The 13,770-nt window shown below is 39.9% G+C and overlaps 1 protein-coding gene across 8 annotated transcripts in view; it reads left to right on the forward strand.

Annotated features, from left to right (window-relative positions):
* LOC109409200 (uncharacterized) overlaps positions 1–13,770 on the forward strand; it is a 504,613-nt gene that overhangs the window by 205,647 nt on the left and 285,196 nt on the right. For 4 of the 8 annotated variants that reach the window (XM_062849689.1, XM_062849690.1, XM_062849695.1 and 1 more), the window contains exons 5-6: positions 1,136–1,372; positions 1,993–2,289. In XM_062849689.1, coding sequence (XP_062705673.1) covers positions 1,136–1,372; positions 1,993–2,289 — 534 coding nt within the window. The remainder of the gene's footprint in view (positions 1–1,135; positions 1,373–1,992; positions 2,290–13,770) is intronic. The other 4 variants (XM_062849693.1, XM_062849694.1, XM_062849697.1 and 1 more) reach the window with 2 other exon arrangements.

The following is a 13,770-nucleotide window of genomic DNA, read 5'->3' on the forward strand; positions in this document are numbered from 1 at the left end:
AGTGGCTTATGCGTATAAAAGTGGAGGCGCTATACGTGCATTGACGGAACAATATTAACGCTATATGACTTGAAGCGATGTCTTATGCGATGCATCGTGTGCACTATTACAACGTAGTTCAGCATCTTATGCGACTTGATAATATTTAAAAAAACAATTCTTGTCAGCTCGATATCGAACTAATGACCTCTGGATTGTCGAGCCACACTTCACACACAACACCAAACGCTACTTACGAAACAAGCTGATTTATTTATCATGATATTCTAACTCTCCTCAGTGTTTGTTGGAATGCGCTTGGTTCATTTGCGCTGTGCGTGTTTGGCAGGCTAAAAATGACGAAACACCATTTCCCGCACAGTTTTCACTACCCCTCTCTGACTAGCGCCTGCCAATGTTGATTATAAACAAATAATGATGCCTTTGTAACCATAATTATGGCTGTTCCCTTTCTTGTAGCTTTTTGGTACTGCAACCACAGCCCAACAGAAATTCTTTAATTTTAACACATATCAAATCGCATTATGTCAACATAAACGCCTCTAGCTTATGCGAGTTTGTATGCACATTTTAACGAGTTTATTTGTTCTTTCATGCAAATTCATCCATACCCCAATGCGAGGTAAACTGACTCAATAAGAAAAGTACCAAGCGAAGACGTTTAAGCATCGCAGTACGCAATTCATTTGACGATTTGCGAGTTCGCTCGCACGCTTTAACGAATAAGTAAAGTTCATCGCAATAAAACATCAGAATATCATCTACTACGATGTACTCATACCATAGTTGATTTGTATTCTTATATAACATCATATGCAATGAAAATTGTTAGTCAGCCGTACATATATGCGATAGTGACTTAAAATAGTACTTTATACGATGTACAGCGTGGTTTCTTATGCGATTGATGGTTGTCTGGGGATGTTAGCACCACAGCATGTTAAGACCCCTTCTTGGGAATTCATATTGGGTGTATCACCATGATCAATTTTGCACCATCATTGAAGTGACCCTCCCCCCCTAAGCAAGAACCCTGCGCACGCCAGTGGCCCGGCGTCTTCCCGTTCCGTTATTTTTTAAACCCAACCACTATGAGTGCTAATGTTTGATTTCCATTTATGACATTCCCTTACAGGTACATGAATACGGGACCCATAACAAAATCCATCCTGCAGCAGTACGACGATGAACTGGACAATCCCTACTTCCGGCGAAAACCGACATCGTTTCTGGCTGGGAGCGGTGGAGCAGCTGGGGCCGGAGGTGGCGGTGCGATGGTCACTGGAAGCAGTGCCACACTGCCGGCGGGTGATATGAGACGCTGCACCTGGATGCCAATGGACGACGACGCCGTCCGGATAGAGGGACCAAGGTAGGTGGCTCTCGATTCTTGTTTTTTTTTCGTTGTTTCTGTGGATGTGAGTGAATGGTGTAGAATTCCCGAAGTGGATGTATTTTTAATGGTCCAAGATAAACAGAGCGCATTATTGCTGCGCTCGCGCTATACTTTTACGATTCTTTTATTTTCGTAACGTTTCAATTTCAAGTGGTCTTACATTCATTATCGTAGAACAGAGTGGATAGTTTTGTTTCATTCTTACGTTTATGGCTGTAATAATAGAAGTTGCCACTATCCTGTATTTTCTTCTTCATCTATCCTAAAGTATTACATATCTATATATTAAAAAAGTATGAGTTTTTGCAACATTCAAAAACTGATATGCAGCAAATGTGGTTTATTAATCCATTAATTGGGAAAGCATATCAAAAAGAACGTTTGAAGATTTACGAGCGATAAACAAAAGAAACCACCTTTAAGAAAAGGCGTTACTTGCCTTAATGAATTTAAGAACATGATCTTTTAAAATACAAATAACAGTTATTTCTCTTGTTCACTTTCCCTGATTTTTCATCATTCTACTACCACCATTCAAAAACACCCACTTTGACAAAAAAAAATGTTCACAACCCTCCACTCCCTTGAAATCGAAGACTCTCGCTCGCTATTCCCACTGTCTCCGTTTTACCCTTTCTCTCACCGCAACCTGCACCAAATAGCTACCATCGACAGCAGCAGCAGCAGCAGCAACAACAGAGCCCGCCGTATCATCGACGGTTGCACTGTTCGACATCGGCCATCGATTTGGATCGACCGAGTCCGTCCGGCAGTATGCCTAGTTCGCCGTTTGTCCTGGACGCATCCTGTCTACCGGTGCCACCACCACCGGCCTTTTCTTCTCCGCCGGAGCCGACTGCCAATTTGAGCCACAGCACCGAACATTTAACAGGGTAATGATGCTTGAAAATAGTCATCGTCCTTTCGCCTTTCCTGTTCAATCCCCACCGCCTACCATCGCATCGATGCGATTCGATGGGCTGAATTGTTGGCTCAGTGTTTTCCCCTCTGTTGCTCTCATCTTCACTGCTGTTGTGTGTGTTTGTGTTTTTCTACCAGGTGTGCTTCATCCCAAAAGTGTACCGAAAAGTTGGCCGAATAATCAAATCGAATTTCGTCCTTCGTCTGGCTTTCAACTGTTTTTGGCTGTTCTTGATGTGTTATGTGTGTGGCTTTTGGTTTTCCAAATGGGTATCATTTTTCCAAACCATTTCCTCGATGTGACTTGATGTGCGGTGTTGGATGGCTGTGTGAAGCAATGGATCTTTTGAGGTTGGGGCCTGAACAAAGTTAGAATAAAGAGAAGAAAGAAAAAAGAACGTTAGCGGTTGAAAATTTATATGTTCTGAAGTTTTTCTATGCGGTTTACGTAAAAAACGCATTATTTAAAAAAAAACAAACGTTTAAATGGCAAGTCATGGTAGATGTACAAAAAAAGACTACAGGTTTCAAGGGATTCCAGAATGTTTAAGGGGAGCTTTTAGGGGCGTTTCAAAGGTGAGGTCGAGCAGCTATAGGGCGTTTTAGGTAGATTTCAGAGGCGTTTTATGGGATGTCTGGGGGTTTCAGGGTGTTCAGGATGTTTCAGGACTTTTATGGGCATTTGATGAGCGTTTGAAGGGGTTACACAACGTTACAGGGAGGCCTCAAAGGTGTTATAGATGTAGAAAGTTTCTGGGGGTTCATGCACATTTCAGGGGGGCTTTTAGGGGCGTTTCAAAGGCGTTTCAAGGGATTACAGGGCGTTTCAGAGAGGATTTAGCGGCGTCTTAGGTGGTTTCAGGAGGTTCCAGGATGTTTCAGTGGCGTTACAGGGGGTCTGAGAGGATATTCGGAGGTTGTTCAGGAAGTTTCGAAGGATATTCGGCGGGTTTCCGAGATATTATTGAGGCATTACTTAGACGTTTTTGGGGGTTTCGAAGGAAGGCAGGTGCGTTGCATGGGCATTTCAAGAAGCTTCACAGACATTTTCAGGGGTTTCGGAGGCTCTCAGGTCTGTAACAAGGAGGGGATTCAGAGAGTTGTGGAAATTTTCAGCGAGTTGCAGAGAATTATAGAGGGCTTCTGGAGCGTTTTCGAGGCTTCTGAGGGGTCTCTGGTGTGTTACCCACCGGAACCCCCAAAAACGCCTCTTTAACATATCCGAAATCCGCCTAAAATCCTCTGGAAATTCCTAAAATGCCTCCTGAATTCCGTCAAAGTCCCATCGGACTCCATTTAACACACCTGGAACCCTCCAAAACCGCCGAAAACTATATAACGCCTCTGTAACGTATCGGAAACCCACCGAAAATCCTCTGAAACTTCCTGAAATGTCTCAGAGGGACCCAATGTAACGCACCTGAAATTCTCCGAAACCTCTGTAAACGACTACGCAACGCCTTTGCACCGTCTCGAAAATTCGTTGATAATTTTCTGAAGCTTCTTGAAGTGCATCAGAAATCTCCTTGAACCCCTTGAAGAGCCCTTCGAAAGCCTCACCGAAATATCCTGGTACCCCGTGAGACCTCAAGGGGTTTTTTCACAGCTTCCGTGACTTGACGCCGTGACCAACGGCATTATCATAATCACTCGCTAAAATCAGTAAATTAGTGATTGAAGGGGGAAGGGTTGATTATTATAGAAGATTGAAATTGTTTATGTTAGGATTCAACAGCTTGGGGTTAGAATCCCGTGAAATTACAATGAATTTAGGAACGTAATTCCATTAGGAGTCCGGCTGTAGTTATGGTAGGAGATATTCCTGTGGAATTTTATTAAAAAAATAAATACTGGTGTCATTAAAACGGCATTTTTTTAAGAAACTCTGGTGGGATTCTCGGAATAATCCCTTACTTTATTGAAAATATTTTGGAATATCTGCAAGAACCTGAATAATTTCAGATTTCAGAATAACACAAGTTTTTTCCAGAGGTTAATTCAAGATTCTTTCAGAGGCACCCTCTGAGATTCTCTTAGGAGTTTCTTCTGAGATTCCCAATGAGGTTCCAACTGAAGTTCTTCCACGAGTTCCATAAAAAAAATCCTGAGACAATTTAGTTAAAAACTACTGAAGGATGTACAACCTTGGTCCTTGAGCCTGGACCGAGTTCTTGAAGGAAACCCAGAATAAATTCTTGGAGGATGGAATACGTGGAGGAATCCAGAAGAAAAAACGGAAGGAGTCCTGAAGGGATTCCACAAGGAATTCCAAATGAAAAAAAAAAACTAAAAGGGTCCCTTGCACTAAAACTAAAGGACTACCTAAGGAAATTAATGGTGAACTACCTGGAGGGATTCCAAAAAGAACTCCTATTGTAATCGCAGAAGAAAGTCTTGGAGGAAAAGAATCTATGGCTGGAACTCTTGAAAAAAAAACTTGTGGAAGAATCCTAAACGAATTTAATAGAGAAATCCCGGAAGAAGTTCCAGAAGGCATCCCGGAAATAGTTGATGATGAAATCCTAGAAGTTCCTTTAACCCTCGAGCGATTGCGCTGTTGTATTTTGTATAACACGTTGAAAAAATCTCGCTTTTTGTATTCAGCAGAACGGGGCGGTCCGAGCTGGCAGGTTGCTGACGGAGGTGGTCAATCGCGCGAGTAACGGAACGTTACGGGATCCTCCAGTAGTTTTTTTTTTCAGGGATTTCCCTAAAATTATCATTCAAGATCAACCTGGAGTTCCTTTGGGTTTCCTTGTCTCCATGAATTCCTTCGTGAAATTCTTTGCGATTTTCTAGAGGATTTTCTTCGGAGATTCCTCCTTAATTCCTCTAAGAATTGCTTCCGGGATTCTTTCAAAATTTTCTAGCAAAACTTTTCTGGGAGTTTATTCCACGATTCATAGAGGAATTCATTCTGAAATTCCTGGAGGAATGAACTACTTCTGAGATTCCTCCAAGAATTCCTTCCAGAATTCCTTCACGAGCTCCTTCCAGGATTCCTCTAGGATATCTGTCCGTAATTGAGTCCGATTTTCCTGAGATTTCTTCGATTCATCTTGTGATTTCTATAGATTTCTGCAGACTCTTCTTATATTGGAAAAACTTGTAAATAGATGAGGCACGAAATGTTGCCAATTGATAAATTGAGAGATGAAATTTGTGAAAAAAAATCGCGTTCTGGTGGGATTCGAACCCATGACTCCGTATTCGCTGCGCTTTAACCAACTAAGTCACATAACAAGTAATGATTCTGCGGAATAAAAAGCCAAACGGGCTCCGAAGCCACACCGTGAACACTTCTTTTTCACAAATCCATCTCTCTTTCGGCTCAGATGGCAATCGACAATACACTCGCACACGACCAACTGCGCCGATGTGACGTAAGCTAGGGTACAATGATATACATTGCCCTTTACTGGAATCCACCAGATTTGTTGGTATGTCTGAAACAAACTGAAAAACCTTGTAATTAGAAGAGGCACAAAATGTTGCTAATTGACAAATCTTCTGGTATTCCTTTGGAAGTTCGTTATGGAATATTCTCATATGAACCTAATTCTAGGAAATCTTGAAGATGTTAATTACGGAATGCCTTCAGATTTTCATGGACTTCCTTATGAAACTACTGCTAATTCCTGACGTTCCGTATGGGGTTCTTGCAGGACTTCCTTAAGGAATTTCTCCTTTTTTTTAGTGAATTCCTGCAGGAGTTCCTTCTGAGTTTCCTCAAAAATTCGTGTCAATTGCTCTATTCTATCGCGATCAAGCCAATGTCCAAGTAATCTTAGATATAAAACTTGTTCAGCGATAGTTCCTTGGACGATTAATATTACAAGGTGCTTTTTTACACCCAAACCTCCATTTAGGTAATGCGTCGGAACTGCCTAAATAGAATTTTTACTTAAGGACAAGGTATTTGGAGTACATAGCTCAAAATTTCTAGAACACCGTTTTTTAGAACCGTTGAACGGATTTGGATTAAAATGCATCACGCTGTTGACAACCACTGAACAATATGGGTGATGCATTTTCATCCAATTCCATTCAACGGTTCTAAAAAACGGTGCTCTAGAAATTTTGAGCTATGTACTCCAAGTACCTTGTCCTTAAATGGATTCGTTATCTAAATGAGTTTAGTTTATTACCTAAATGGAGTACAAGGTTGCAAAGAAGTTTAAGATAAGAGAGTGGCTAGGAGATTTAAAGGGGGTTTCTGGAGTTTCCGAGGACTTTCAAGAGAGTTTAAGGAGGGGAGGACGTGTGCACCGAAGCAGATGTCACTGGCGGTGACGCTTTTAGGAATTTGAGGCAGCGGCGGCGGCGTAATCGGCGTGAGCTTCTTTTTCAATCATTAAAAATCGTAAATACAGAATAAAACGCTTTGTGGTCCCAAAAACAATTTTCTTCTACTTTACAAGATTTTCGCTATAGAATTTTGAGAGAATCTTTTATTAAGAAAATTCTTTAGGTAAATAGCAAATCACACAGCCGCACGTCTTTTTTAATCCAGTTTTTTCTAAAACTCATTTTAATCCAGTGTTGACATGGCAAAATCTGAGCTGGTTATTCACTCAAGGTTTTAAAATTACAGTGCCCCATATACTGGTATGCCCCTAAGAAAATTATTTTATAATTGAACCTTATTTACATTGTTTGGATGATTTTTCCTAATCAGGACGAAAAATCTTTGAATTAGAATTTCTTCAATTCCTTGAAAAATTCAGATTACTGTTTTTTTTTTAGTTCCTCGAGTGGTTCTCAAATATATTCTCAATATGTTCCCTTTGGGCTCTCTTCATTAATTCCTTCAGAGATTGTTTTAGGCGTTTCTTCAGGAATTCCTCCAAAAAATTCTCAAGAGATTCTTCTGGAAGTTTCTCTAGGGGTTGGATCGTAAACTTCTCTTGGTATTTATAGAAATCTTTCTTAGGGGATTCTTTCAGAAATTTTCCAGCAAATATGGAGCTCCTTCAGAAATCACATCAGTATTTATTTCATGGCGTTTCTCTAAGGATTTTTCCATGAATATCCCACATCATTCTCCAGTTTTAATAGCATTGCTTCAGAGATTCCTTAAAAAAATATATTTTACAAAATTTCTTTTGGTGATTGCTTCAATAATTATTTCATTAGATTAAAACTTCCTCCGAAAAAAAAATCCTCTAGGGAAATTGCATTATGGCTTTTTATCCACTAATACCTTTGCAAGATTTTTTTTCAAGAATTCCTCCAGAAGTATCTCCTCCAGGAGCTCTTTTAGAGTTTGTTCCATAGCATCCTCCAGGAATCCTTTCAGAAGTTTATTGAGATTTTTTAAGAATTCTTCCAGTACCTTTGTTTGCATTTTTTTTTTTACGGATTCTCGAAGTTCTTTTTCAGAAACTTCTTCGTCATTCAATTCAAAAATTCCTCATTGTTGTATTTGAAAAATTTAATCATGGATTATCTCAGAAACCTTTTCAGGATGTTTCCATGAATTTCCTCAAAAGTTTATCATAATTAACATTAAAAACGGCTACGCAGTCTTGAAATTAGCAAACGATGTTTATTACTTGCCCAACGTTTCGACACGGGGTTAGTGTCTTCTTCACGAAACGTTGGGCAAGTAATAAACATCGTTTGCTAATTTCAAGACTGCGTAGCCGTTTTTAATGATAGTTGAAACGATACAGTCGAGCCTCTACTAGAAAGTTTATCATAAAATTCTTCTGGATATTCTTCTGAAGTCATCTCAAGAAACTCCTCAAGTTTTTTTCCCCGAAGAAGGACTTTCATGAAGGATTCCTCGAGTTTCTAAAGGAGTCTTTATTTAGCGACATTTCTGATGGAATTCCTGAGTAAACTTCAGATGGAACCTTGGAGGAATTAAAAAAAAGGATGTCCATCTAATTCCTGTACAAATTCTTGGAGATATTTCTAAACGAATTCTTGGAGGATTATGTGGAAGAATCCCAAGGAGTTTCTGAATGAATTAAAGAAAAAATGCTAAACAAAACTTCTGGAAACTCTTCGTCAGAAACCCGTGGTGTAATTTTTAAAAGAATTTATTAATAAATATTTTGGAAGAATTTTCTGTAAGAACGTATTTTTAAAGGAATCCCTGAAAGAATGTCTGGAGAAACTTTGAAACTTATGTTAAGAATCACATGAGAAATTTCCAAAGGAATTTATGTAAAACTTCCTAGGAATTGTATCTGAACGAATTTCTGAATTTCTTAAAGAATATAAGTGAGGTGAAATACATAAATTAATACTCGGAGGAGATCCTGAAGGAGTCTTTTCATGAATTTCTGCATAACTCACTGGAAGAATATATCTGCTGGGATCACCAAACAAAATTATAAGAAACAAAATCCCTGGAGATATTCCATAAAAAAATATTGAAGAAGTCCTGAAAGATTTTTCGTAGGATTTCCTAGAAATTCCTCCAGATTACTTTGAAAATGAAATTCCTGGCGTTATTTCTGAAAGGGAACATCTATCAACTACGTTAAGGGATGGGGTTCACAAAATAATCCATAAACAAATTTCAGTGGAGGTCCACTACAAAAAGTCTGCCAAGGGGGGTGGAGGTTGAAAATGGACAACTTTTAAATAACCTAATTTTTAGAATTTCTAAGGATTCAATGGAGCCATTTTAGGAGGTTCTCTAAAGAAATTCTTTGAAAAATTTATGGAGGCATTTGAGGCATTCCAAATAAATATTTCTGAAGTAACATTCGGATTTTTTGTAGAAACCCCTGGAGAAATTTCTGAAAGAATTCCGAGCTCTTGATTTTCTAAAAATATAACGCTGTTAGAATGTTTGGAATCCTTGAATGGTTTTCTGAAATAATCCCCGGAGACATTTCTGAATGAAGGAATTTCTTAAGCATGAAAGGTTTTCTAGAAGAATTCTTGGTGAAATTTCTGGAGGTCCCCTATATTCCTGGAGGAATTTAGGAAGAAAATTTCATGGAATATATTCCTCCAATTCCTCATTTTGTTAGTTGCCATAAAAATCATCCAATAAGATATGCCGAAAATAATTAAGAGAAGGATTTGTGAACTTCTTGAAAATGCCACCAATAATGTTGTTGGTTTGCAAAAGAGACTCGCCTAATGCTTCACGACAATCTTCAATGTATTGCAGTAAGAAATCATAAAAAATATAGCAGAAACTTCACGAAACGAACTCCAAAAATACACCTAATACGCTGCACCAGAAAAAAAAATACAAACTGTTTAAAACTTGCCACTTTTATTGCTCTTAGGTTCAAACTGGTATCAGGTAGGTATCAGAAGGCCGGCTCCAGAGGCACGTTATCCTCCATTTGGGACATTTGTGCCATCGCCATACATATAAGCCTATTTCATCATTTACCTGAGGGAGAATGGGACAAGGGAAGGAATGGGATTAGGAAAGGGAAAGGTGATGAAATAGGAAGGGGTACCCTAGAAAAGGGAATGAACGCATAAGTGCAACGAGAGCTCATAGCCCATACCACAACGGGTTAAATCAGTGCCCTGAAAAGGACACTGTAAAACGCATAAGCGTAAAGAGAGCCTATAGCTCATTGGAGGTAGCTTGTGACGTCACGCGACTTTCAATGTGACATTGAAAGGCACGGCATCGAAAGCATCCTCAATATTCAAGAAATCACCCAAGCAAAACCTGCGTTTAAGCGAGTACTTTCTTGAAAACATATACAGCTTTGTGTAAAAGAATCACTGTGGACATCCCAAATTGTGAGGCATGTGAGTTCACATGAATAGGCATGTCAGCCAGACAAACATCACAGATGTGACAATCGACAATGCGTCTCAAGCATTTCAGAAAGAACGAGGTTACCAGATAAATCTGAAACTCATTGCATCTTTACACAACGCACGCACCCTTTCGGGATAAAACTGTGGAGTAATTTTACGCCATGAAAATACCCCATAGAAAACTACAAGAGTTCAACACATGTTTGAAATACTCAAATCCCTCTGGAGAAAAATAGGACAAAACCCCATTTCCTCCTGGAGATTTGAATTAAGCAGAGCTTTTTAGGGCCCACTAAGTCGATTATATAGCTATAATTCTCAAGCGGAAACTAGAGATTTGTAACTATACAAAAGAATGATTTATCCGAAGATATATTGAACTTGAACAGATTAGAGTTCCATTCAGGAATACCTCTTGCAGTCCGCACAGACCGCAGAGGACAAGCTTCTTTCAAAGCAATAGTTATGGTATACCACAATGGAGGGCGTTGTAGGTACAAAACCACAATGAAACTCTCTTGGAGAAGCAATGGAAGCGAGTTGTCCACAAAACGTGGTCGCAACCAATTAGTACAGGTTCCCTGGTTCGTTGAGCAGGGACGTCTGAATACGCAAATTTTGCGAAGGAACACTCAAAAGTGGAGACTCCTCATCTAACACATGCCAATCAGTCAACTCATGACAAATTCCGCTCATGCAGAGATTGGTTAGGTGCAATTCTATATCAAGATATCCATGAACTGGACTACCTAAGTAATTCATCAAACTGAAGCATCTCAAATTAATGTTTGAGCTAATTCAGATGATGTAATCATCACAGCAATACTGCCATAATATCAGCGAAAATATGCTGAATACAAGAGCTTGCTTGAAGGCATCCATAAGGAAAGGTTAAAAAAATACGGTTAACGTTATTCTAAGATATAGCATGCTCGAGGCACGACACTTCATTTATAATGAAAGAAGCAAAACTGGGTTCACAAGGTAACCTATACAGAAGTTACCCTACGAAAATGAGCTTTTTGAAGTAGAGCCACTTGGGCCACGCACGCTTTTTACGCTGAAAATTGATCTGAGGTTTCCTAGCCGTAGCCACTACCCAAACTACACATTTCATAATCATAGCACAAAAAGGAAACATCAACGACAAACCAAATCGGTGTCAGTTGAAAAACGCCAATGACGAAAACGCATTAAGCGAACCCATATAGGTAGTAATGTAAGCTAATTTACAACATTTGAATAATCCCGCCCTTATTTAGCCTCAAATTTGAGACTTAAGAAGGGCAGCTGATTATCTCGGAGAAACGCAAGGTCAGCTGCACTATTGCTCCGGTTAGCGCAGTAAGGGCGTAATACTGTGGAGGACGCCCTAATTCTCCACAGGCTCCGTTTGTGGTTAGGTTTTTATTAGACCCCCCCTAACCATTCATTCCTTGGCACGGTAAGCATAAAGCCGCATAACACCATGAATTAGGGGTCACCTGTTTAGTGGACTCTTACCACTGGATCAGGCGATCCGTAGTGTTATTCTTAGCCAATTGAGACAACCGCTACCGACACTACACAGCTATCTAGGCTGATTGGAAAAAGGAGTTAACATTGATGGTTAACTTCCGAACGAGCCCAAACAGCCGAAAAACGGTGGTTCGTGCTGGCGAGAAAAAAAATCTTTGTCATTTTCTCATCGGCGTGGCAAATTTTGTTCGGCGGCGTGGAAAAATTTGAACAGCGGCGCGCCGGGTCAACTTGATTGGCGGCGGCGGCGTGAAAAAATCGTCAGCGACGGCGGTGCGGCGCGGTGGCGCACACGTCTACTTCAGGGGCGTTTTCGGGGGTTTTGGAGGGTCTCAGGTACGTTACATGGGGATCGAGAAGAATGGTGTTGGGGCATTTCAAGATTTTTCAGAAGGTTTCCTAAGCCATTACAGGAGCATTTTAAGCGGTCTTCGGGGGGTCTCAGGTGGGCGTTAGGACAGAAGGTCGAAGGCCAAATGGTCGAGGGACAAAAGATCAAAGGAACTTCGACTGTCCGTTCGACTTTTGTCCCATCCGACCATTTGTCCATTCGACCTTTTGTCCCTTCGACCTTTTGTCCATTCGACATTTTGTCCTACGGTATTTTGTCCTTCGACCTTATGTCTCTCGACCTTTTGTCATAGACAGGGATGAGATCATTCATTTGCAAAGAGTTACATTCAATTAATACTATCTCAGTTCAGAAGCATTCTATCAAAAAACTATGTATGGATGAATTGAACGTTGTAGTTTTATCTGAAAGTTCGCCGACTAGCATTAGGGTCGCAAACGCATACCAAATTCGTAAACGAGCTGTGAAAGCGTGGAGGGTGAATACAAATTACATTCACACCGTGGAGAGTAGCGTTTGCTATGTTCTATTGGCTTTATTATTGACGCTACGCTAGTACATTATTCTACAAAATTCCAGGTAAAACAAAAATAAAAAAGTGCTCCTCACATTAGGTTTTGCTACGATGTTTCTGAAGCGAGTTATTCGCAAGTGAATGTAAATGATTACAAATGAATGACCCCATCCTTGGTTATAGATTCTACAAGTGCGTCACATGGGGTCAAAGGGGGTCTCAGGGGGTCTCAGGGGGTTTCTCAATGTGTTACAGGCGTTACAGTAACTAACAATTCTTTTCAGTATTTTTTTCTTCTAGTCGTGTTTGAAACGATTTCATTCAGTCAGAGCATTAACCAAATGAGAAGCGAATCCTTGTCGATTGACTGAATTGTTATTCAAATTACTAGCTGGGCACGAAACACGGAAAACCCTGCAAAATTTCGCCAGACTGAAAATGTATCGAATGTCGGGTCAAAATTGGGTCAATTTTTGTCGTATGTTGGACCACTGTTGGACCAACATCGAACAACTTTTAAGTCTATGTTGAATTTGGCGACCAACATGAAAACAGGTCAATGATAGGTTTATGTCGGGTTTGACGCCATCAATGATTATAAAAGCTTTAAGGTTGAAGGATTCGTCATTGATATAAGTAATCGTGAACATTGATATTTTAAAAGCCGTTTTCTCGTTCAAAACACAAATATTCATTATAAAAATTTATTCACTGTATTTCAGATGGAGAGTGGAATGCAGTGAATACTTTTTCAAAACGAATATTTGTGTTTTGAACGAGAATACTGCTTCCCAAATTTCATTGATGACGATTATATCAATGACGAATCATTCAACCTTAAACTTACAACACCACAAATTTGCAATTATGGTAGCAAATGAATGATCGGAGGCTTGTGGTTACCTATCTCAAATTCAGCAGGAAATGTCGATTGATACTGACACTTCGCAACACTGTGGGGAGGGGGTTGAGGAGGCATCTCTCAACACTGAAAAGCCCCCCCCCCCCCCCCCCTATCCCCTCAACTCACTCACTACTTGTTCCCCATAAACCAACCAACCTACATAATCTTAAGTACTCTAACTGTTCTGAACACAATCAAATTCAATTTAGGTAACGTAACCGAAATGGAGGGACCTAAATAGATTCTACCTAAATCAGGCCAAACATTTCAATAGGTCCTATCTGCATTTGAGAGGCTCTGGTTGTTCACTTTCTCTTTCAATTATTGCAATGTAATGGTACACTTTTCAACTATTTTTGCAGTGCAAATCAAAAGATGATTGTGTTGACCATCGTTTAATGCAAGGAGACAAT

This window comes from Aedes albopictus, chromosome 2 (assembly GCF_035046485.1).
Source record: "Aedes albopictus strain Foshan chromosome 2, AalbF5, whole genome shotgun sequence".
Taxonomy (NCBI): Eukaryota; Metazoa; Arthropoda; class Insecta; order Diptera; family Culicidae; genus Aedes; species Aedes albopictus.